This window comes from Hypomesus transpacificus, chromosome 6, assembly GCF_021917145.1.
Source record: "Hypomesus transpacificus isolate Combined female chromosome 6, fHypTra1, whole genome shotgun sequence".
In the NCBI taxonomy this organism is placed as follows: Eukaryota; Metazoa; Chordata; class Actinopteri; order Osmeriformes; family Osmeridae; genus Hypomesus; species Hypomesus transpacificus.
In genome coordinates, this window is record NC_061065.1 from 3,391,850 (window position 1) to 3,415,453 (window position 23,604).

General features: G+C 44.1%; 3 protein-coding genes across 3 annotated transcripts; 1 reads left to right on the forward strand and 2 right to left on the reverse strand.

Moving 5' to 3' along the window:
- Positions 1-14: 14 nt before the first annotated feature.
- On the reverse strand, positions 15-4,092 carry eif2s1b (eukaryotic translation initiation factor 2, subunit 1 alpha b). Its single transcript, XM_047021066.1, has 8 exons — positions 3,918-4,092; positions 3,198-3,440; positions 3,020-3,099; positions 2,759-2,910; positions 2,363-2,469; positions 2,133-2,230; positions 1,818-1,961; positions 15-655 (listed from the first exon to the last, which is right to left on the reverse strand). The coding sequence occupies exons 2-8, from the start codon at positions 3,436-3,438 to the stop codon at positions 530-532; spliced, it is 948 nt and encodes a 315-aa protein (XP_046877022.1). The 5' UTR covers positions 3,439-3,440; positions 3,918-4,092; the 3' UTR covers positions 15-529.
- Positions 4,093-4,194: 102 nt separating this feature from the next.
- atp6v1d (ATPase H+ transporting V1 subunit D) lies at positions 4,195-10,174 on the forward strand. The gene is made up of 9 exons (XM_047021067.1): positions 4,195-4,436; positions 5,001-5,118; positions 5,212-5,291; positions 5,373-5,440; positions 5,530-5,574; positions 7,778-7,881; positions 7,984-8,050; positions 8,171-8,249; positions 9,316-10,174. Exons 1-9 carry the CDS (start codon positions 4,396-4,398, stop codon positions 9,458-9,460), a joined length of 747 nt encoding a protein of 248 aa, XP_046877023.1. The 5' UTR covers positions 4,195-4,395; the 3' UTR covers positions 9,461-10,174.
- A 474-nt stretch (positions 10,175-10,648) lies between these two features.
- Positions 10,649-23,066, reverse strand: pals1b (protein associated with LIN7 1, MAGUK p55 family member b). The gene is made up of 14 exons (XM_047021648.1): positions 22,873-23,066; positions 20,766-21,240; positions 19,762-19,970; positions 17,488-17,565; positions 15,749-15,877; positions 15,030-15,191; positions 14,386-14,463; positions 13,998-14,181; positions 13,132-13,200; positions 12,878-12,949; positions 12,434-12,601; positions 12,129-12,331; positions 11,893-12,003; positions 10,649-11,682 (listed from the first exon to the last, which is right to left on the reverse strand). Exons 2-14 carry the CDS (start codon positions 21,118-21,120, stop codon positions 11,506-11,508), a joined length of 1,995 nt encoding a protein of 664 aa, XP_046877604.1. The 5' UTR covers positions 21,121-21,240; positions 22,873-23,066; the 3' UTR covers positions 10,649-11,505.
- Between the last annotated feature and the right edge of the window lie 538 nt (positions 23,067-23,604).

Below are 23,604 nucleotides of genomic sequence, written 5' to 3' on the forward strand. Positions count from 1 at the left end.
ACTCCCAAGACAGATTGAGATCAAAACTTCCAGAACTTTATTAATGTCTTATGAGCTAAACAAGAGCAAAATCCATCCTGCCAGTAAAAATCCCCAACTGTAGGAGGACTAGCACAAAACAATCACCCACAGAAAGCCAGTATTACAGACAACAACTTTTGCCGTCTGTCTCACTTCCCGTGACCATCGGGAGATGAAGCGCCATGGACACTGAAGACACCTGGGCTCATTAGCAAGAAAGTGAAGGCCACTGTTTGTTAACTGTTCTATGCCTAAAAAGGTATAATTTATCCAAATTTGTATTCTTTGTGGTCAAAATGGTGGTTAACATGAAATGTCATAGGTGGTTTAATTTCGATTAAGTCAGTAAACCGTCCTGTGTTTGCTCTATTCTAACTGACATGGGACACTTTGTTTAATGTTGCAATATGTAAATTAACATCTGTTGGGATGGGCTACTATGGCCAGGTCTGTCTGTCTGTCCATCTCTCTCCTCTCTCTCATTTTGCAGCCAACCTCTTCTGGGGCTCTAATCTTCTGCTTTGGCCTCCATCTCCTCGGCATCATCGTCTCCGTCCACCTCGGCGTTCTCCCTCTCTAGCCTCTCCAGCTGGCGCGCCAGCTCTGTCTCATCAGTGTCCGTCACCACCTTAGGCTGAAGAAAAAGACCAAACGCACACACACACACAGAGATCCTGAGCTTATCTCTCTGAGAAACCAGGAGGAAAACCTTGACAGTAGAATGGGTGCATAATTGGCGGACCTTGGTCCGTGTCTGGACTGAGTGAAGGTTGTATCTGGACCTAGATACGTTTCTCATAAATAATTGTTCAATTAAATCCTGATGAAGCAGCTGTTATTTTAAATGTACACATTTCTGCCGAGTAGATAGCTGTTTTGAGTTATACAGAGTTAAATGTCACCTACCAGCCAATCTGAAACCACCCCAGAAAATGTTTGTCAATGGACCTCTTTGAATTTTTATTGTGCACCCCTATTGTAGAATCAATAGGTTCCTGGTTCAAATCCCCTTTACTGTATCGATTTGAATAAAAGGTTCTGCTAGAGCAGTGGTTCCCAACCCTAGTCCTCGGGACCATAGACATAAAAAAAGTCGACGCCGCATTGGCTGCTGGGCGCGAGAAATGCGGCCGCCATCTTGGAAAGGGAAAATTCCTAGTTGCTTAGCATCAGAATCAACAAGATACCAGCACTGTGCAGCATATTCCTGCTCCAATCGGCGGACAATCCCAAACAGGGCTCGGGGGATTACTTCTCACAAGTAAAATTTAACATTACCATACTATTGGTTTTATTTTGTGAAAAGAATAACCATGTCCTGTGTCATACGTATGACCTTTTGTATGACCTTTGCAGCAAAGCAAACTGAGTAAAAATCAGTTCAGTATGATTAACCAAATGCATTGACAGCTCATTGCCCCAGCCAAACAGATTACACTGAGTGGAGCGGTTGACCTTTCCAAGATGGCGGCCCCACGGCTCGTCAGCGCCAGTAAGCAGTAGCGGTCGATGCGGCTTCTACTCTTTATTATGTCTATGCTCGGGACCCCCTGTCCTGCATGTTTTAGATGTTTCCCTGCTCCAAACACCTGATTCAAATAAATGGTCGTTAACAGGCTTCTGCAGAGCTGGATAACGACCCATTCTTTTGAATCAGGTATGTTGGAGCAAGGAAAAATCTCAAACATGCAGGACAGGGGGTCCCGAGGACCAGGGTTGGGAACCACTGTGCTAGAGGGAACACATGATATGATGACAACAACTGAGATTTCTTCCTGCTCCCCTGTCTCCTTTACCTCCATCTGGATGTTGAACACGCCCCGCTTTTCCTCAATCCTCTCCTTGATGGCAGCCATGGCCTGGTTGAGGACAGACAGGCCCTCCGTACGTTCCAGAGTGGTTGTGGTCATCACGTATCGTGGGGGGGCAATCAGGTTAATCTAGGAAGAACGCACACATTTTCATATCGTGTGGCCCATCGCAAACCTCGCAAGGAACACCAACATGTCCGACACATGAACGATAAAGACAATCGACTAATCAAAGATGAATTTAAGAGAGGGAGTATTTCTGGACTGTTTAAACAGGACTGGCATGTGGATGCCACATACCTTGATGGGCATGACTTCAGTAGAGCAGCTCAGACCTGCCCTCAGTGCTTCCTTCACTGCGTCGATGCCCTCATACCCGTAGCACGCCACCTCGATATCTACATGCAAAGAAGATGAACATTCTCATAGCTGAAAGTGACGTTCATCTCATTCCACTACCCCCATCTCTAAAAGAAGTTGAGCCTGACATTCATGTTTCCAAATCCTTCTCCCGTCTAGCGGTGGGCTACCTGCTCGAATTTTGACGGCTTGCGGCGTGAGTCGCCTGTTGATGTTGTCAATGAGCACGTTTCTCTCCTCCTCCGTCAGGTCCAGGCCATCCAGGATGGCAGGGTCCCTGAATGGGAAGACACGGAGACGACACAGAACACCTCAAATATATATATTATTTTGATATATATTTTAGGTGGCATTTCTCCCTTTATTATTTATGATAGAGATGTAGAAAATGTATATTTTTGGAGAGGACAGGAATTACGGGGAGAGAGAGAGAGGGGGGATGAGGGTCTGGAACGCTCAAACTCAGGCTGCCGCGATGCCTCAGCCTACATGGTGGAACCCCAAACGAAATATATTGTTGTCCTCGCTTAGTCTCCAACTACAGACAAACAGGATAGAGTACTCACGAGACGGCCTGTTTGAAGACGTCGTACGCGCCGTATCCGGGCCGCTTGTATTTTTCATCAAAGACCCAGGCAGTGCGCTGGAAGAGGCTCTCCAGCTGCTCATCTTTACTGTATTCCAGAACCTCTGCCACATGCCTCAGGATGCTGTACACCTGCCGCAACACCACTCAGTTTAGTTAGTCTACATCTGGTCTGAAGCAAGCTTTTTTCTGGCACAGAGCCACCTCTGAAAATGGTGAGGGGCAGCTAAGAGTGACTTACAGTTTTGGATTTGGTGAATTTGTCTTCACACTTGATGGCCTCCTCTGGTGAAACTCTTCTCTTTGATAAATCGATGTATCCTGCGGGGAGGACGCATGAAAAGGTTTACACCTCATTCAGCTACCGAGGGACTGTCTTTTAAACGGACAGACCGAAAAGTCCGGCTGACTGAGCTTACCCTTCTCTTTGTCCACTCGGATGACCACCACACACTCGTTGCGACCTATGCGGATGAGCTTGTTGATGGAGCGGATGCGTCGACGCGACAGTTCACTCAGGAGGATCATGCCCTCAATGTTGTTGTACTCCAAAAGGCTTACATAGGCGCCCATCTCAGCGATGGAGCGCACATTGACCATCACCACATCCTCCACTTCTGGGAACCGGTGCTGATAGAACCTACAACTGAGCCCTGGCATCACTGAGAACGAAGCAATGGGTCAAGGGTGAAAATGATTCAGGCGATGGGAAAAACGTGTCATCATCTAGATACAAACATATCAACTCGTACTTAATACATGAAACGGGGTCAGTGAGGTAAGATAAACAGGTCTAGTGATTTTGCGTTTGGGTTGAGAGTAAACTGTCAGTCGCTTCAAATCCAGAGATGTCAATGATGTCTACCACCACAGGCTAATACTAATTTGATCAGATGTAGCATTAGTTCATCATCAAAATACGGCCACGAACCAAACTAGCTCCACCATTTCGCCCATTCAAAAAACTAAAATTCAGCTAGCAGCCACGTAAACTTGCACAGCGTTGGAAGCTGATTAGCTGACCCAATGGTTAGCTTGAGTTCACACACATGCGGCACATGCTACCTGACTAGCTAGAATCTCTTGTCCACTACCCCGGCAAACAGATGTTTTATTATCGGTTTAAATACATATCTTACCTGTATCATATGGTTACACAACGAAGCAATGAAATATTCTGTATTTGAAATGTTCCAAACTTTCTTGGTTTAACATGTATTTGTAGAAAAAAAGAGTCCAAATGCTAAAACTTCTAATTCATCGAAGTGCTACAGCAATTTTTTTCGACCCGGAAGAGATCAGATCCTTTTTGACACGCGCAATCGCAATAGCGTTTGCTGTGGTTGCCAGGTTGACCCCACATCCTGACGTGAATCGTTTAGGGACAAATCTGTGACGAACCTGGCAACTTTAGGGTTAGTGGATGAAGACATGACTAGGAACCAGCTGATCTCCCTTCGTTGCAATTTCGCGTCACTAGCTTAGTCCTGCGATCGTCTATGTGAAAGAACGACCGTCGTTCTTGCATTTAAGAATAGGTGTCATCCGTTTTATCAACCATTGGCCGCAAATATTTCGAAAAGTAAATAAAGTGTAGAGCGTGTGTTTTAGAACAAGATGTCAGGGAAAGAAAGGATCGATGTATTCCCCTCCAGAATGTAAGTAGCTGTATCTAGCCAAGGCTAACCACCTCGACTGCAACATCCAGCATACATGGCTTTTAACCTTTTTCTTTTTTATCTACTTATTGCTGACAGTGGCACAGTTAAAAGCTGCCATGACCCGTTCTGTTAGCTATACAGTCACCAGTCCCCGGCTGGTGAATAGTCTTCAAACTGCAGTAGCGAGATCATCATGATGTCAGTGCATTTAGTTATTTAGATGATTGACTAGCAAGCCCGCTGCATGGAACAAAGTCATACTTTTTTTAGCATTACGGTCAGTTGTTTTTTGTGAATTGAACAAATACTAATGCTTTAACAGGCAGGATCTTGCTCCATGAACATCCAAAAGAGGAAATGGTATTACACAATGTCATGTGATGTTTTCCTATTCCAATCTAAGACGGACTGTGAGATTTCTAAAATGCCTTATCAGCGTCGTAGAGAACGTTGATAAGGCAACATACCCGGTGATATTGTTATTTCCCTCTGTGTTTAGTTTGCACAACCATTAGCTGCGCATTGTTTTCAACATGTGAGTTGTCCTCTTTGTTATTCTAGGGTTCAGACCATCATGAAGGCACGTCTGAAAGGGGCACAGACTGGTCGCAACCTCCTTAAGAAGAAAGCTGACGCTTTGTCCATGCGCTTCCGTCAGATCCTTCGCAAGATTATTGAGGTCTGTCAGAACCGTCTTTTCACCTGTAAGTTACCTTAAAGACATAATCAGTTAATGCCTCATGCAACTCATGCTATCTCTGTATCCATCCAGACAAAAACTCTGATGGGAGAAGTGATGAGGGAGGCTGCCTTTTCTTTGGCTGAGGCAAAGTTTGCTGCTGGAGATTTTAGGTGAGCGAACAGACCTTTGTGGTTCCTCTTCTTTTTCCCTGGGATGTCTCAATGTCAACCTTGTGATGTGTGTCCTCACAGCACCACTGTCATCCAGAATGTAAACAAGGCCCAGGTGAAGGTCAGAGCCAAGAAAGACAACGTGGCCGGTGAGTGTCAAATACACTATCGTTGGGAGGAAATGCTGGGCTTCCCTTCTAAATTTCAAATCTTTTGTGTCTTTGTGTTTCTCTCTCAGGTGTCACTCTACCTGTGTTTGAGCATTACCAGGAAGGAGGAGACAGTAAGGAATATCCTAATTACTCTGTGAACAATTCGTTAATAATATACCGTATTTCTTTGATTAAACGCCGCCCTCGATTAAACGCCGCCCTCGATTAAACGCTGCAGCAAAAAAAACGGTTATTTAATTGTTTAAATTAAAACAGTATTTATTACACAAGTAAATCCAAAAGGCCTAAATAAAGGCACTGTAGGCCTACTCTTACCAAATAAAGTCACTTAATAATACTGAATGCAATTATATCATGGGCGTCGCCGCAATGTAACTTGGGGGGGTCACGTCCCCCTCACTTAAAAAAAAGTAGTTTGGACCCCCCCACATTTGCAAACAAAATATTAGTGCATGACTGGTCTACTAGTCCAGCGATCTTTCCATTGCTTCACAAACAAATCCGTTCCACTTTATCAGTAGGGAGAATACCCATAGCAATAGAATTCCACTCCGTGTTTTCTAGACAAACAGCATCATGCACGCAGATTCAACTCCCATACACTTTGATCGACGCATCGCGCTTGCAGCTGGCACTTCAGACATAACTTTTCCACAGATGAGATGGACATATTGCAGGGGTTTTTTCGAGGAAGAGGAAAGTAAGTCAGAGTTGCCCAAGTTTTCCCTTCAGTGGCCAAAGCACCCTTATGAGACATTCTCTGACTATAATAGCATTAGTTAAGTCACAAAGATCCTTCTGCAAACATTATGATTATAGGTAGCTAGATCAGCAAGCTTTTTACATACATCTAGCACTAAGCAATACCGTACTTTATTTAGCCTACCCATTACAATTGACCCATTGATTTCTTAATCTGGGTCTGAAATATGTTGTGCTTTTGGCCGTGTTCAGACCTAGGCATCTGTTTCAGGCAGAAGGATGTTTTTTCCAAGTAGCTACTCGTGTTTTTTTTGTGCCACAACACCGTGACCTAATCTGAAGTTAACTTTAGCTAACATGCTAGTTTTTCTAACGACTGAAAAAATGAAGAAAAAAAAAACTTTATTTCAGAATTAAACAAGGTTGCTCAACTTGTAATTTTGGCAATTCGCAGAATTTCATTGCTACATGTTAGTCTGTAACATGAAGGAAAAACGGATTCAACCATTAAAACCATATATAATCAGAAAGCTTATCTAATGAGACAAGAGACATGTCCTTCTCTCCATATTAGTATGCTGCCCATGCATAATAAATTCGGTATTAGTAAATGGAGTATATGGCTGATACTTTTTTGGGCTGTGCCATTAAGGGAAACTGATTCAACCACCTAAAAAATGTATTTTCTGAAAGCTTACATGTGATCTTTTTGAAAAGACTACAGGTTTGAACACACATTTGACCATTTCTGAACTGTCCAGTCATGCTTTAGGGAAATGCACATTTTTTATGTAGCCTACATAATTATTAGGATACTAATCCTAAACCAATTTTAAATTTGATATGCAGATAACATGATTCCCATCTCAGAAATCTTCATATGAGCTTATTTCAATTATCAATAGGAAAGAATGCTCAATGCATCTCCATGTCTCCTGATATAGGTGGTTGAGATTGAGAGTGAGTCATAGGCAGGGGCAGCATGCAGGGGCAGTGGAGACAGCTCTGTTGCTGAGGTGAGTGCTGAAAGGTGACAGGTAGTTGAAGATATCCAATTGCTTATTTGGAAGTTTAGTTTTCAAAATATTTTAATGTCCAGCCCCTCGTCATGTAGAACAACTATGGTAAATAGTTGTGATAAATGCACCAGAATGCGGGAAATTGCTTCTACATCTTTAAAAAAATTGGGGGGGAGAAACCCCCAGACCCCCCGGCAAAATGTGCCCCCCCCCCCACTCTAAAAATGCTGCTGACGCCGATGAGTTATATAGTTCTAAATTATGACATTGGTTGAAAAGAAATTATACATAATGATGTAATTGCGACAATTTTATGTAACCTACAATATAACAAGGTAGCTGACTTCACCACTGGCGAATTCGACTTTCATCAACCCCACCATTGTCTATGGTGCCACTGTAGCTGCAATTCTCTAAATCTGTCTTACTAATTAAACGCCGCCCTCAAATAAACGTTGCCCTCGAATATATGCCTAAAATGATCATTGTGTAATAAACGCCGCAGCGCTTATTCGAAGAAATACGGTAGTCGTCAGAATGTAAGCCTGTGCTGACAGTATTCTTTGGGATTTCTCCATTCTCCCTCCGTCAGGTTACGAGCTGACTGGTTTGGCCCGGGGAGGAGAGCAGGTTTCCAGGCTGAAGAGGAACTATGCCAAAGCTGTTGAACTGCTGGTGGAGTTGGCATCCTTACAGGTAGGGGGCACTGCCAACAATGTTTGACGTTATATTAGGGACGAAGTCTGGGAAGCAGCTGGGGGCCACAAAGCTAATTATTTCACTGTTTCAAATTGACAGACATCATTTGTCACTCTGGACGAGGCCATCAAGATCACCAACCGTCGTGTAAATGCCATAGAGCACGGTGAGTACAGCCTGTTGGGATGTGTTGCCATATACATGATACCGAACCTGTTGCACGGTATATCGAGAGTTGTAATAGTGATTGCTGTAGCTAAGAGTGATTGATCCTGTCCGTCTCCAGTGATCATTCCCAGGATCGAGCGCACCCTCACCTACATCGTCACAGAGCTAGATGAGAGAGAACGAGAGGAGTTCTACAGGTTAGGAGGCATTCCATGTTCCCTACTTACCCAAACTCTCCACCTGCTACTTTCACCTCATAAACCACTGCGCTAAAATGTTGTAAAACCATATCATATATTTATTAGTGCTGTCAAACGATTAAAATATTTAATCGCGATTAATCGCATTAATGTCATAGTTAACTCGCGATTAACCAATTAATCGCACATTTTTATCTATTCTAAATGTCCCTTGATTTCTTTTTGTCCCATTCTTTTTTCAATTTTAAAGCTCTTATCAACATGGAAAAGTGGTTCGGATTGCTTCGTGCAAATATTTTTTTATTGAAAACAACATTGCAATCGCCTGGCTTTGACGAGGGGGCGGAGAATTTGCATGAATCGCATCAGCTGCGTGCTTGGCCATCAAGTGGTATTTCAGATTGGACGGGCTGCGATGATAACTCAGTTTACAACGACAAAACACACAGATCACTTTGGTCTTGTCAATGGAACCATTTGGCAACTTTTTAAAAGTAAACTTTCCATTCAGAATCTTATTGGCATCCATTTCGGCGTCTCGCGCTCGCCATCCACTCAAAACGTAACGTTAGCCTACTACCAGAGAATGTCTAATATCCGTAAACGGGCTCTGCTACTACTCTTTAGCCGGCTCGCAAGCCAAACAAGTGTGTGTGTGGCGTGCCTGTTGTTTTATTTCCGGTCTAGCTAGATCCGGTGTGGTGTTGTAGTCTTTCTAACGTCGGTAATTGTTGCAACAGCATGTGAAAAAAACTACAAAGTTTGCTAGGCCAAAAAGAGCGTTAATCGCGCGATAAAAAAATTGACGCCGTTAATTTGGGTTTGCGTTAACGCCGTTAATAACGCGTTAAACTGACAGCACTAATATTTATTTTTTATGTTAATAATAAAATACAATAAATAAATACAACTGAAACAATATATAAAAACTAGCCATGCCTTTTATTAACCTCTGCGCTTGTTAACAAACAAACAAAAGTGATATTGCCTCCGTCCAAAATGGCGTTCCCTGCTTCTGGTTTCCCCTAAGCTGAGTATCACTGTGTTGCTCATCCCACCTCAGACTCAAGAAGATTCAGGAGAAGAAGAAGCAGCTGAGGGAGAGGACCGAGAAGGAGATCGCCGCCCGCCTGGCAGCCCTGGGCCCCATCGCCGAGCCCGCTAACATGCTGACGGAGGAGACGGACGAGGATCTGCTGTTTGAGTGACGCGCCCTGCAGTCCTCCTCCATCCCTTCTCCATCTCCCGTCACCGTGCTCTGCACACCACCCTATTTATTCCGTGCCTCTCTGGCCACGTTGATGTCTTCTTGTGAAAACCGAAGCATTTGGTTTGTTTCAATTACATTTTTGGTGTGTACTTGTCAGTGATTTTTTTGTTATGGTTTCAGTGTTGGAAATAAGTGTTCAGATGTATTGATCTTCTATGTCAGATGTCATGACATTAAACTTTGCTGTTACCAGCAAACACTTCAGTTCACTCGTGTTGACCTTGTTCATGTTGAGTCTGAGAGGAGCAATGATCTTTTGAGTCCTTCAGCAAATAATATACATATATAAATACATTAAAGATGTGACCTATACTGTGTATTCCATTTAATTGACAGAGTACATTAGATGTTGGAACACAGCAAATGTAGATTTGATCTCGTAATTGACCTTGCATGCTGTCATTTTGTGCAGTCGTGGCAGGGTGGTTGTCATTTTCCACCCTCAAGTCTGAAAGTGTTTTGTGGAGACCAGCCCCATAATAGTGACTATATAGATGGATTTTTGATTTTTCTCTAGATTAATCTGGAATCTGACCACCCAATCGTGATTATATTGTAGCACCCAGTGTGCAGGTCTATTGGTCATTGTGCTTTTGTGTTACCCCATCCAAATGGCACTTCATTCAAATAAAATGTATGAGAATATTCCTTAGCTGTCTCTTTGTGCTTTTTTGTATGGTCCAATTTGTTTTGTCTAAACCATGCATCAAAAGCATGTCAAAAGCAAGCATCATTCTTTCCATTCTCTGTACATACTCTTGAAAAAATTGCAGTCATAAAAACATTTGGCGTAATGCCTTTGTGACAAGTAAATAGAGGGAAAACTGACCTTATAAGCAATATACTATATATACATTGTGCTGCATGTCAGGTAAAAATAACTGCGTAATTACAGTCACATGCCATCCATTTTGCACCAGAATGCTACTGTAGATAACTCAGATGTTATTAGTTACAAGGAACTGTTAAGAATCAGTTACTGTGCATGGATACTTGGAATAGGCTTGGAAAGGAATCTAAGTTGAAGTTGCAGGGCAGACAAATGCTGATCATATATCAGCATGTACGGTAAAAATCTAACATGAACTCTTGACACACCATAGTGGGAAAACAATCACCAGAAATATTCACAAGTGGTTCCTTTTTTTAATTGATGGTCGTATGAAGTCAAACATTGAGTACCATTCCACTATGCTAAAACTGTTAAAAGTATTTTTTTGAGAGTTGATACACACGAGTCACTGTACGTCATACATTACAGTGAGGCTACTGTACATATTTATTGTTAGACCATCTCTACACAAACTCTTGGGGTCTGGTATTTTCAAGGTCCAAATATTCTTTAGATAACATACAATAATACTGAATCTAACAGAAGTACCCAGCCAACCTTCTCTTCTCTAACCTAAGATAGTTACATCGAGTCTAACTGTATATTGCCCAGCACAAGGTCTTGTCAGTATGTACTGATAGAAGATCAGGCTGATAGTTGAAGGAAATTGAATGTTCAGAACCTACTATCTGAAAATGGTTTATCAACTGAGAAGTGCTATTCCAGTCCATTGGGCTGGTAGCACATTATATGTAAAGGTACAGTGCACATCTTTACCAAATATTCTAAACATAAATATTACACATTTATAAATAGCTAGTTAAGAGTAGGATAAAAATATACTAGTACTGGTCGCTAGTATTGGTCATGAATGCATTTGCATTGTTCTGGAAGGGTGAAGTACATTGTTAAAACATTCAAAACACAGAAAAAAACATACATTTAAGAAACTTCAGTCCATCCCTGCAAATGTGGTAAAGATCTCCTTTTCCAAGAAGGCAAGGAGAAGTCCTTCCATATCTGATAGATGGTCTTTCACCCCAACACATTCTTCAAGGGACCATGATGGGTCTGGAACCTGAGGCAACAGTCAGTCCATCCCTCCCCTCCTGTGCTCTCACACAGGAAGAGACCTCTGTGACCGCTGACCCCTAGCACAGCCAGGAAGAGGGCACCCATTGGGGCTCAGTGTCCAACTTCTCAATCAGCCGGCGAAGGTCGAAGAACGCCGTGTCTGGATCCATGTTGACTATGGTGCCGTCAAACAGGTGTCCATAGTTCTGCTCCATCTCGCGGGCCTTCTCAATCACCTCCTTCAGCTCATCCGGCTAAAGACAAACACAAACAAATGCACGCACACCAAGGTGAGGAGGCGTATGGAGAAAGGGGTTAGAGAGACAAGAAAAGTGCTAGTATATCCTTTGTGAAGTTGGGAAAGGACTCAGCGAGCAAATAGTCTCAAATAAAGCAAACTCACATCCTCACCTTGTACACAAGATGCTTGTTCATATCCATTTAGTAGGTATGGATTTATTTACCTTTGGGTTTTTGCCTTCTTTGGCCAGCAGGGTGCGCAATCGCTCCTGAGAAGGAGGCGCTATGAAGATAATGTAGGGTTTGAGGTTGGTGGAGCGCAGTACCCGCAATGACTGAGGAAGGGACAGAGAAAGAGAAAGAAACTTGCAGAAAGATGTGCTATTTGTTTCTAATGCCTTTCTTTCAAAAAAACACAGTGTCTAGAGTATTGTGCTGAGGTACAGGTGGACGCTCCTACCCTGGTGTGTAGACAGAGCAAACAGATCCGTCCAGAGTTGATGACCTGACGGACTGAATCGGTGCTGGTCCCGTACAGGTTCCTGTTAAACTCCCCAGACTCAATGAGCTTCCCCGCCGCCTGGTCCGTCTCAAACGCAGACCGGCTGACAAAGTGGTACTCTCTGCCATTTTTCTCATGAATTCGTGGACTTCTGGTTGTGTCTGTGCAGAGACGGAGAGGTGCGGTCTGTGTATGCATAATGTCTAAAAACGACTAACCCTAACGAACTCGTTTAATTCCCCTCCCCCCAAAAATGGTCTTACGTGGTACAGCCCCAGCGAACCGGTCTGGTTCGATTGACAGAAGCCTCCGACGGAGCTCATCCTGGCCGCTGGTGGGTGGACCAATCAGGGCGATGGGCCGCTTGCGATTGGCCGGCTGATGGTAGAGCGCCATCTCCTCATAGGTCAGGATGTCATCGCCGGAGTTGTCTGAACACAAAGGGTGGAGCGTGAGAGGAAATCCTAACCTGTGGGTGACTGCGGTGTAAAGGTGACAGCTCAGCATCCCTGAGTCTGTTAGTCTCCCATCGGGAGGCCTTCTGGCCCTCGTCTGTTTGTCTCAGAGCAGCAGACCAGCTAATCTCACAAGCAGCACCAAGTCGCGACCAGCTAGTAACACTGAAACACCACGACAGCTTACAGTGTATCGTTCAATAAGACCGACACCCTAATTAGTCTTTAGAGAGGAGAAAGATGTGGCCTTACCCACGTTCAGGTTGGGAGTGTACATGGCTTTCTTTCTCTGTTTCTTGTTTTTCTTTGCGCACCAAAGCTTTCCTTGAAGGCACAAGAGGAGTAAAGCATTCACACAAATATCATCAACAAATATCACCAAATGTTAATTTAAGTTTTGAGTCAGTGCTTGTACGTATATGGATTTAATGTTCCAGTTGTCTGTGTATTTGTCTGCATGTGTACATGTCTGCATGTGTGTGGTTGAATAGAATTGATCCCATCACCTTGGTGTTCTGGATTTCTGTCCACTGTGGTTCTCTTCAGGGTCTCTCTGTGCTGTTGGAAGCTCCTGCCTGGCAGTGATAGAGGAGTGAGCAAGAAAACATGCTCAATAAGAAGACTTCTAACAAAATACATTCCCATATTCCCTCAGATTCATCCAAAATGTTCCCTTTCAACTGGTTAACGTTACATTTCTTCTGGTGAAATTAACAGACATGATCAGAGTATACATGCAGAATCATCCATCACACGGACTACAAAGACCATTGAATACCAATAATAACCCTGACCCTAACCCTATCCTGCAATTTTTCATCTTTTACGTTTTTTAAGCAGGATGACAATGGCTGATATCAGTCAAGTGCTGTACTCTTACATCCAGGTACTGATACCAATCAGATGTTGGTTTTAGAATGTCTGTCTGTCTCAGCAAGTGTCTGTGCTAGAAATTGATTCGGCGGGTCCTTGTTGGCTATTTTAACAGGTGTGGGAATCTTTTGGTACCTCACAATTCGATTCTAATCGATTCCTGAGGTCGTGATTTGATAAAAAACCGATTCACGTTTTTTTCTACAGAAAAAATAAAAAATTTAAGCAAATTTCGATTCAATACATGCTTACATTTGAATCCAGTTTGCTGTTCAGTGTTACTTGTTTCCATTTGACTGTGATAGGCATTTAAGTGTTTTTGTCGTACAAAAATATAAATTAAACGCACAAGAATAAAAAAATTATAAAAAAAATAATAATAACAATATGTATAATTAGTGAATCGATCTGAATCGCTAGACGTCTGAATCGTGATTCAAATGTGAATCGATAACTCCCCCAACCCTAGTTTTTACGGTTTACATTGAGAAACTGGTACCTGGGATGAGTCCAGCCAGGGGCTGGTTGTCCTCGTCCCCGTCCCTGTAGGCCTGCCACCAGCTGGGGTCATCCTGGCTGATGACGTGGAGGATGTCACCTTTTTGGAAAGACAGACCCAGCTCCCGACACGGCAGGTATGGGTCATCGGAGGGGGCGTAGTCGAAGAAGGACCTCACGTGCATCTGCAGGTGCAGGGGTTGCACAGTCTTTCAATCTTACATAAGCAAACAATGTAAAGCAACAATGTACATGCAAATGTAGCGAAACGCACACACACACACGCACAGTCTTACACTGTAGAGAAACACTGTACAAGCACATGTAAAGAAGCACACATGCGCGCAAAAACACACACACGCACGTGCACACACACACACAAGCCTCACCACTGTCTGTCTGTGTGAAGGAGGTTTGCTCTGGGAGCTGGGGATGAGCAGGAAGCTTAGAGTGCCATGCATGGTGGTCTGAGGACAGGAGAGGAGCAGGTCACATCACAGACATCCTGACTCAACCCAGAAAGTCTCAAACAAGGATTACAGTAATGTGACTGGATAATCCTGAGGTTAGAGGTGTGATCATAAAGTATTTTTAAACCTTTATGCACATATTACAAACTTAACCAGTTAATCACAACTGCTAGTTCATAGAAATGTTTGGAATGGAAAACATGTATATGCTATACATGTTTTACACTGAAATTGATGGCACCAGAACGTTAACCTTGATAAACGTAATCCTTTCTTTAAAAACCTTGTTTACTTCCATTAAGCCTATTTCAGGCATCATAGTGTTACACATTAAACATACCGTATTTGTCACAGTTAAACATCCAGAAACACAAACACAAGTAATCATTAACAAAAAACTTAACACTTTCCTACATGCTTATACAAAATGTTTGTAACTTACTCAATATGGTTTAGTAAACATTAGTAAACACTACACAAAAACGTAAAACACATTTCCAGTGATCAGAGATACCACGGGTTTGTTTGATTGAGTCACAGGCCGAGTGAAGGCCTCTCCTCACCAGTAAGTCGTGGACGTCGTTCACGTTTTTCCCGCGAACGGGAACGCCATTGATCTCCAGGATCTCGTCTCCTTCGCTGAGGAGCCCGCTACGCTCGGCAGCCCCTCCCTTGACCACACGGCTCACAATCACACTGTCCATGTCGTTACGTACCGTAGCTCCCTGCACATACACGAACACACACACACTCACACACGCACAAATACACACACACACAAAAGCACACAAGCAGGCATGCACACGCGCACACAGACACAGACAAATGGAATGGAGGTCATGTAGGTACCCACAAAACAGGGTCCAAGACAAAGCAAGATAAAGACCTAACACAAAGACCCACTCAGAACACACTGTTCAGACAACTATGGAGATCATCAAGAAGAACAAACTACCCTCTATACTCGATGGAAAGACTGCATGCTGCATTCTGTTGACATCTGAACTCTCCACTGCTTAAATGAGTTTGTCAACCCTCTAGTCTCATTGGTTCACCTGTGTGATGGACCCACATGCTATAATGTTATGGGTTTGGACAAAAAACAAAAATGTCTGCCCACCTCTGTAAACTTTATGGGGGTGTCAGGTTTCAAACCATGCAAAATAACATAATCTTTTACAAACCTTAAAGAAAAAACAACAATGTACATTAGTGCAATTAGAAAGTGGTTACCAATCTAACACTTGTGAGTTTCTAAGCATTGTAGCAGTGTGGGGCTTACCAGGGGCATGTCTTGGGCCTTCTCTAGACGCACTAGTTTGACAGTTTCTCCCAGGTACTGGGTCACACCCTCCCCAGACTCCAGCTCTATTTCCTGTTCTGCCACATCATCATGGGCCTGCATCAACGCCTGGTACAATGCAAACACAAGAGAAAGAGTGGGCACTGGGTGTGTGTTTTGGAGAGGGAAAGCATGTAAGATAGTATAGATGGTTTGTGATTTTCAGAATGGTCAGTTTACTTTAAAGTCATACTGTAAAAAGAGTACATTTTGGGTAAATCCATAAAAGAAAGTGTGTGTGAGGGAACACACCCAGTCATGAGACAACAAAAGGAATTTTGTCTCAGATGTCACAATTTTGTGTCAACTACTTAATTTTTACTAAATATCTTCTTTTTAACACAACCAGTCAGCAAACTCCACCTTTAAGCCAGAAATGATACACAGATTACTCCTTCACTTACTGTGACAAGCGCTCCCTACTCCACAATTAATAACCGTCTGCCCAAATTAGTCTCCCTATCCAGCAGAATAAAACCAGAGGGAGCAGAGGGCTGGCTAAGCTTTCATGTACACAGAATCCGTCTTAATCTTCACTGCATTTAGGAGTCAGGATCTGCCGCCATCAATCATCAAAACACCTTCTGCTTCCTGCGCTCGCGCTCTAGCTAACTCAACCTCAGGATAGAGTAGAGGAGGAAAGTGCTTGGTTTGGGTTTAAATTAACATCCACAAACATGGCAAACACTAAGATGCTGACAGTGCATCTTCGGTGGGTGTGAGTCTCAAACCCTCAATATAATGCAAACCCACAATACCTTAACCCTAACCCTAACCATTAAACCCAACTCAACATTGCACTGGATGGAGCTTTTACTTAACTTAATTTAAGATGAGCAGGGTTTGGAACCCACAATGTAAAGTGCACAAGGCACTTACAGGAATAACACCTTGAGACAGAGAGCTACCCTCTAGCCGTATCCCACCTGTTTACCCACCTCCCAGTGCTGGCTTGCAGGGTTGCTTACCTGAGGACAGGGGAGATCACAGGGGTCAGGGACATGGAACGTCTAATAACCCGCAGAGATTGAGCCTGCCATCAATCACTGGCTTGCTAACATTTCCCCTGGCAGCTGCTGTAATCGGATCCCATGGATGATAGGGTTAACTTGACCGTAGGAGGTTAATGTTCAGACCGTCACATGGGAAGTGACATTGACCCCTGGGGCCAGTCTGGTCTGCCCTTATCCTTGGTGTTCCAATGGTAAATGACAGAGTGGAAAATTTACTTGTCACAACTTCCTGCCAATACTGTTAGACTACCCCTGAGTCATGGGCTGAAGTCGTAAAGACTGGTCACATCCAAGAGTAATGAATTTTGACGGAAATATGGGCTGATAGGTATCAAATAGGAAATAATCGTTCTCATAATTCTGGTATAATTCAGCCAGTTATGGATACTGTTATAATGCAGAACATAATTCATGAGTCCATAAAGTGAATCTTTATTTCTGTATGATGTCTCTTGTCTGAAAGGCACTGGGAATGGGCACTTAAATGCAGTAGCTGGGTTGTGCCAACTGCTGCCTGATCCCCTAAAACAGACTAGGGTCAGTCTCTTCTGCTACAACTGGCTGATGGGATGCCAGCTATGACTAGTTGTTATGAGTATGGAAGGGTTCAGAGTGGTCTTGTGTTTCAGGTGACTGAGAGCTGGTGTTTGAGGACAGGCCAGCTACCTGGAGGTGAGGGGTGGTGAGCAGGGCCCTGAGCTCCTGGCCCTCCTCCTCATGGCTAGACTGCAGGATGCTCTGCACCTGGACAGGAAGACAGGGGTTGGGAGGAAGAGGGAGATGAGAAAGAGGGGGATGCACAAAACACATGGAAGTACAGTAGGCAGCAGAAAGGAGTAGAGAGGAAGGGGAGACCAGGTAGGTGGTGAAGTAGAAGAAGAGAGGGTGTAATGGAAGGACTGGAGGACAGGAAGGGGACCAGACAGGAAATAAGGTATGGAGGTAGTGTTAAGGCAGCAGGTGTAAGTGGGAGTGTGAGAATGAGAAGGGGGTGTGAAAGGGTTTAAGTTAAGGAACGCTGTGGGAAGTATAATACTACAGTCACACAAAGGATTGTTGTGGAGACAGGTGAATAACAGGAGAGGCAGAATGAAGTACCCTTGTATACTTCTGAAATGCATATTTTGTAAAACTCAACAGCATGTATGTTTGTGGCACATATATGTATAACAAAACAACAAACATCTCACAAAAGCTTTTTTCCAAAGTATTTGCCACGACATGTTAGCATGCCCTGAAGTTTCCACATGTACTTGTAAGGACACGATGGCAAAACCTAAATACCTACCAGACACATATAGACTACTCAATAGGTGATGTTATTACAATAAAAGCATAGTAAACTGTACAATGTAAATCTTAAAATAAACCTTGGAAGACAAATTTGCTGAAAGATTGTGTCACTTTATAATGAACAAGCAATAAGATAAATCAGTCTGAAATGGGCCTGAATGCAGATGTGCTTCACAGAAAATGGCCACAACAAAAAAAACTGGTACACACATACAGTGCTACTATAAGTGCTAACATAAATATGAGTGCATTCAGCCATGCAAGCACAAACACACACACACACTCACACACACCCCTAACTGGAGTTTGGTGCTCTCTAATATACCTCAGTGGGGTTTCCACATTCCAGACATAGAATGCCTCTTGCTCTCAGTCAGACTTTTACACACACTGACTGTTGTGTCAAAAGAAGAACAAAATATTCACTGGGGGATGTATTCTATTCTGACATCTGGCTTTTAAAGTATGTTAAAGTTACCTTTCAACATGGTACACAACAGGTAGTGGCTATCAAATCAACTGTGAAGAAAACAAAAGCAAGTGTCTTTTTTTACTCTCCTTCCCTTCTAATCTGTCAATCTCTTCCCTTTTCCTCCTTACACTCTGACCCTCCTTCTCTCCCTCCTTTTCCCACCACGTCCAATTTCTTTGTCATTGGTTCTAGTTGAGCTCATCCATCACACTTATCAAAATATTTGTAACAAGGTGATGTACAACCCCTGCCTGTCCCATCTCCCTGCTCTCACCTTCCTGCCTCTCCCTGCCCCTTCCTTCCTGCCTCTCCCTGCCTCTACCTTCCTGCCTCTCCCTGTCTTCCACCTTTCTGCCTCTCACTGTCTTCCACCTTCCTGCCTCTCCCTGCCTCCACCTTCCTGCCTCTCCCTGCCCCTACCTTCCTGCCTCTCACTGCCTCTACCTTCCTGCCTCTCCCTGTCTTCCACCTTTCTGCCTCTCCCTGTCTTCCACCTTCCTGCCTCTCCCTGCCTCCACCTTCCTGCCTCTCCCTGCCTCTACCTTCCTGCGTCTGCCTGTCTTCCACCTTCCTGCCTCTCCCTACCCCCCACCTCCTGGCCCTTGCTGTCATAAGCCGCTAGAGATTCTTTTTCTGACCCATCGAGTCCCGCCCCCTTCCTGTATCTTGCTGCCCTGCCATACCCCGCCCCAACCAACCCTGCCAACCTGCAAGGGGCTGGTGGGAGATTAGCTTGCCGAAGGCCAATCCCAGAAGCCCACAGCACAGCCACTTAGTTTAGACACTGCGGCTCAAACTATTACGCTTCGTTAAGCGTTTCGGGAGCTGTGCCTGTGGCGTGGGGGGGGGGGGTCTACTCAGAGAGAGCATGTGTACAACTCATTGCCTGCTTTTTTCTCTCTCTCTCTGTCCTCTCTTCTGTCTCTCTCTCTCTCTCTCTCTGAACAGAACCAGTATGACGTGAAAGTGACAGGGACTATGTGTGGTCTGTGTATGGTCTATGTGTGGACTATGACTATGCTTTGAATGAACTTTGACGCCAATGTCTGGTTACTGTGACCATCTTCTGGATTGTACAAGTTTATCCTGAGCTGGACCCATGCCTGTCCTTGAGTACTTTTCTCCCGCATGCTTAATCCAGCCCTATTGTCCTCCTCCCTGCCATGCTAGCCTACCTCCTGGCAGAGGTTGCGTGCCTGTGCAGTGAGTGGCGAGCACGGGCAGCCATGGCTCATCTGGTGGGCCACGGCTGCATGGATGCTGAAGGCGTTCTGGAAGTCATCCTGCCGGAGCAACTGCAGCACCAGCTCCACGTCCTCCTGGCTCTGGGCATCACTCAGGCAGCACTGCACACGGTGCAACGCCCCCACCAGCTCCTCTAGCTCTGGGGGGAGAGGCATCGAGGGGCAGTCAGGAAAGAGGGAAGAGAAGGGAATATTGGATAGAGAGGGGCAATAAGAGGAACAGCAAGAGCATGAGAGAAAGAGCACGTGAGAGAGAAAGGCTAAGTAAAACATCAACATCAACAACATAAGGCTGTAAACATCTCCTGGTCAGAAAGACAGACGCACTGAGATTGTAGACTCTTACATGGATCAGTCCATTGTTATAAAACAGCATTGAGATCAGGAATCAGTGGTGTGTTTACGTCACCAGGTTCAGAGATAAATGGATGGATAAACAACGGTTAAATAAACAACTGATTACAACAGCTTACCTGATGGATAATGCAATCTGGAAAATGATCTCCATAGGGGGGATGCGGTGATAAGATGTTGTGTGTGTGTGTGTAGATGGATGACAGGTGTGTGTATGCGCGTAGGACAGCACAGACAAGACGGCTCATAATACACATTCTTCACTGCTACCTCAGGTACGACAGTTGCAAGTAAAACCTGAAAAAACGGCTTTGGCTCCTATAATTTGTCTTTACCAACGTTTAGACAAACTTTCTAAATATGTAGGAGCATGAGTTGTTTCTTTCTTTAGCCTTCCCCTCCTCCGCCAATAACCTCTGCTTTGCCCCTTTACACAGGCATTGTCTCGACTCTTTTGTTTCACAGAACTGTTGTGAAATTTCCCCAACTCCCTATTCTTCCCAGTTAAAAGTCCTTTCTTTCCCCTCCCCCATCTCCCTCTCCCCTCATCCACTCCCCCCCACCCTCGTGACTTTACTCACCGACAGCTGGATCCCCAGGGGGGTTCTTTGTGCTCTGTGCCTGAGGCTTTTCTTGCCCTTCAAAAGTGGGGTTGTCAATTCCCAGCTTGGGGTTCTGAGACAGTTTCTTCAGCCTCAGTGATGCATTGGGGTCAATCTCATGCTTCACCTTCATCTCCTCCTCCCTCCTCTTCCTCAGTTCCTCCTGGTAGTGCTGGATCCGCTCCATCTGGGCTCCGCAGCGGGATGGCAAGGTGCTGCTCCCCAGTTCCCCAGGGCAGTCCACCGCACGCTCCCTGTGGGGCCTCTCCAGGCCTTCCCCAAGCACCGGCTCAGTCTCCTCTGACACATAGCCGTTCATATGGGACATGATCATCCCTGCTCACAGGGATGCTGCTGTTGAGAGCTAGGAAGGGCTGGAGCTGATGCTCCTTACACCAGGGGCCATGGCACTACAATTCTGTCTTGAGTCCTTCTCTTCAGCAGGTGAGTTTTCCTGGAACACATTGACATGCTTAAGAGTGGCAACCTAATATGGACTACCTGTTATCCAGCTTTTACAAGTACACTGAGCAATTTAGCTTTACACAGATATTTAAAAGGGCTTATAGCAGCAATTAAGGCCTTTCACACACTAAACTCTGATAAGATCTTTCCTCCATTTTCTCCTTGCTGCCTCCAGGGCAGCTCTCATCAGTCAAACGGCTAATCTAATTCCTAACATGGCACCATCACTGTCCTTCCTCACCTACAAGCTGTTAAATTCAACCGCATCCACCCCTGTGTCTGTGTGAATCTGTTCCAAGATTGCCACAGAACAAGAGCTTGATCAAATACTTTGCCTGAATTTACTTCTTATGCAACCCTGGCTGCATGTGCTGTTTGTAATGACAATGTAGACAGAAAGGGCTATACAGTTCTCCTGGACTCAAACCACTAGGCAACCTGGTCTGCTATTGGCTGTGGATTAAATTCTATTTTAAGTACGCAAACAGTATTAATCTGGATTAGCAACTTTGGTAGTATCACTATTAGATGTTCACTCTTTCACATAATTCAAATTCATTGTGTTTAACTTTTTGTTTTCTTTAGAAGGGACCAGTGTTTCTCACAAAAAGATGGCTGGATGAAAAAAAAACCAAGTAAAAAATAAGATTACATATAAGTGTTTAGGGTGACATGATATGGACAGGATTTGAACCAGTTACCTGTTTCAGCACCTTAATCTTGACCCACATACATTAAAGGTGGAGAATATGAATTGCACAGGCATCAAGTTAAGCACTAGAGTATTTCTGTCTGCCCAGGATCTAAAACATCATGGGTCATATGTGGGCATGCAAGTGTTCCATAGAAAATTTAAGACTGAGGATATGTCATTATCAGTGCTCTGGCACAGCCTATGACAAGCACCAATCGAGGGTCCTGTCAGAGTCAGCCATGCTTTCCCCCCCTCCCCCCACCCTCCCTCCCCTCCCTCACCCAGCATGCCAGCTAATCATGTTCTGGCAGCTCTACTCTCTCCCCCCCGCCACCTATCCCACCCACCCCTCCCCTTTCTGGCCGTTTAGCTATGAGTCGTGGGGCCGACAAACACTAAAAGCGGCCACCATGGCCATCTGTTCCTGTGGGTTTAATTAAGCATGGGATCTCTTGCTCTTCTCTGTGTCAGCAGCATGAGAGAGGACAATCTGGGAGCTGGCCACTGTCCTCCAGACAGCTCCATGGCAAGACAACAGGTTTATCGGTTTACTACATTTAAGGGAATCACATGAAGAAAAAAAATGCCATATACAATAATTTTATGAAATCTGTCCTGTTACAATACAGTACACTCACAGAGATGATGGTCAGCTACCCTTTGATGTCATCTGATTACAAACATCTAATTCAGTACTTGAGAAGGACTTGGTTTGTGAATAGTTCCCCAGAACCTGGAGGTTTTACTGCAGTACAAATAGTTGTCATGACTGGAATACGTAGGCTATATTTTTTCTATTGCAATTAAGCATGCATTCGTTTTATATGATCAATTTGGCAATTCCAGTCTGCGTAGGCTATTGTACCTTCATTTCAATAATCGAATCTAGTCCTTTACAATTGGTAACACTTTGGAGACAAAACTCACCGATCCCAATCAAGCGACTGACTTTTGTAAAAAAATAAAAATCCTCATTGTCCTCTCCGACTTCAGTGTAAGAACCGCACCGAACATTTCTTATTCGCGTACCGACTTCATTCTTGCTTTTCACATGACCGCTCTTACTACTTAGCTCTTGGAAGTCGGGACACTTCAAGACTGTGCTGCAACTGCGCCTGGTGTTTGAACCATCTCCCAGGCAACTCCACAGCGCCATTCAGTTGACAGTCAGCCTAGCACTATTCACGCTCGAAACAGAACGAACGACCAAAGGTATTCATAAGGCAGCTACCAGTCCTTTTAACAATCAATTGCCTTCAACTGATCTTAAAGCACTTGAAAGCAACATGACTTTAAATCACAAAGAGACGCAAATGCTATCTCATATCTACAACCAATCTAGGCCCTATATGGATATCCATAATTATGTAATCACTGTAGAATCAAATGTGAATTAAACATTGAAGGCGCAGGTTCAACCTCTGCCACTTTCATCTGGACCCTCATCTTCTCATATCTTAAGATATGGCTGAGAGCTCAGAATGACTTTGTGACCTATATTTCAGGCTGTGTCAGAGATCATCTTTCTAACCATCTGGACTAGATCAACTTAATGTATACCAACTAACTAAATGGGATTACATGGGAACAGTCTGTTGGATTCATTTTCTTTGGTACCTTACCTTTTGTTTTGGTCAAACACACATGTCCAGGAAGTGA

Bases quoted from the DNA above. Each gene is read 5' to 3' on its own strand.
- eif2s1b (XM_047021066.1), bottom strand. From the start codon at position 3,438: ATGCCAGGGCTCAGTTGTAGGTTCTATCAGCACCGGTTCCCAGAAGTG. The intron at 2,911-3,019 runs GTAAGTCACTCT...GTGTTGCGGCAG, and splicing joins AATTCACCAAATCCAAAACT to GTGTACAGCATCCTGAGGCA. The intron at 2,231-2,362 runs GTAGCCCACCGC...CTTTGCATGTAG, and splicing joins AGCCGTCAAAATTCGAGCAG to ATATCGAGGTGGCGTGCTAC.
- atp6v1d (XM_047021067.1), top strand. From the start codon at position 4,396: ATGTCAGGGAAAGAAAGGATCGATGTATTCCCCTCCAGAAT. The intron at 5,441-5,529 runs GTGAGTGTCAAA...TTTCTCTCTCAG, and splicing joins CAAGAAAGACAACGTGGCCG to GTGTCACTCTACCTGTGTTT. The intron at 8,051-8,170 runs GTGAGTACAGCC...GTCCGTCTCCAG, and splicing joins TGTAAATGCCATAGAGCACG to TGATCATTCCCAGGATCGAG.
- pals1b (XM_047021648.1), bottom strand. From the start codon at position 21,120: ATGATCATGTCCCATATGAACGGCTATGTGTCAGAGGAGACTGAGCCG. The intron at 17,566-19,761 runs GTAGGCTAGCAT...CTTCCTGTCCAG, and splicing joins CACGCAACCTCTGCCAGGAG to GTGCAGAGCATCCTGCAGTC. The intron at 12,602-12,877 runs GTAAGGCCACAT...CTTTGTGTTCAG, and splicing joins CACTCCCAACCTGAACGTGG to ACAACTCCGGCGATGACATC.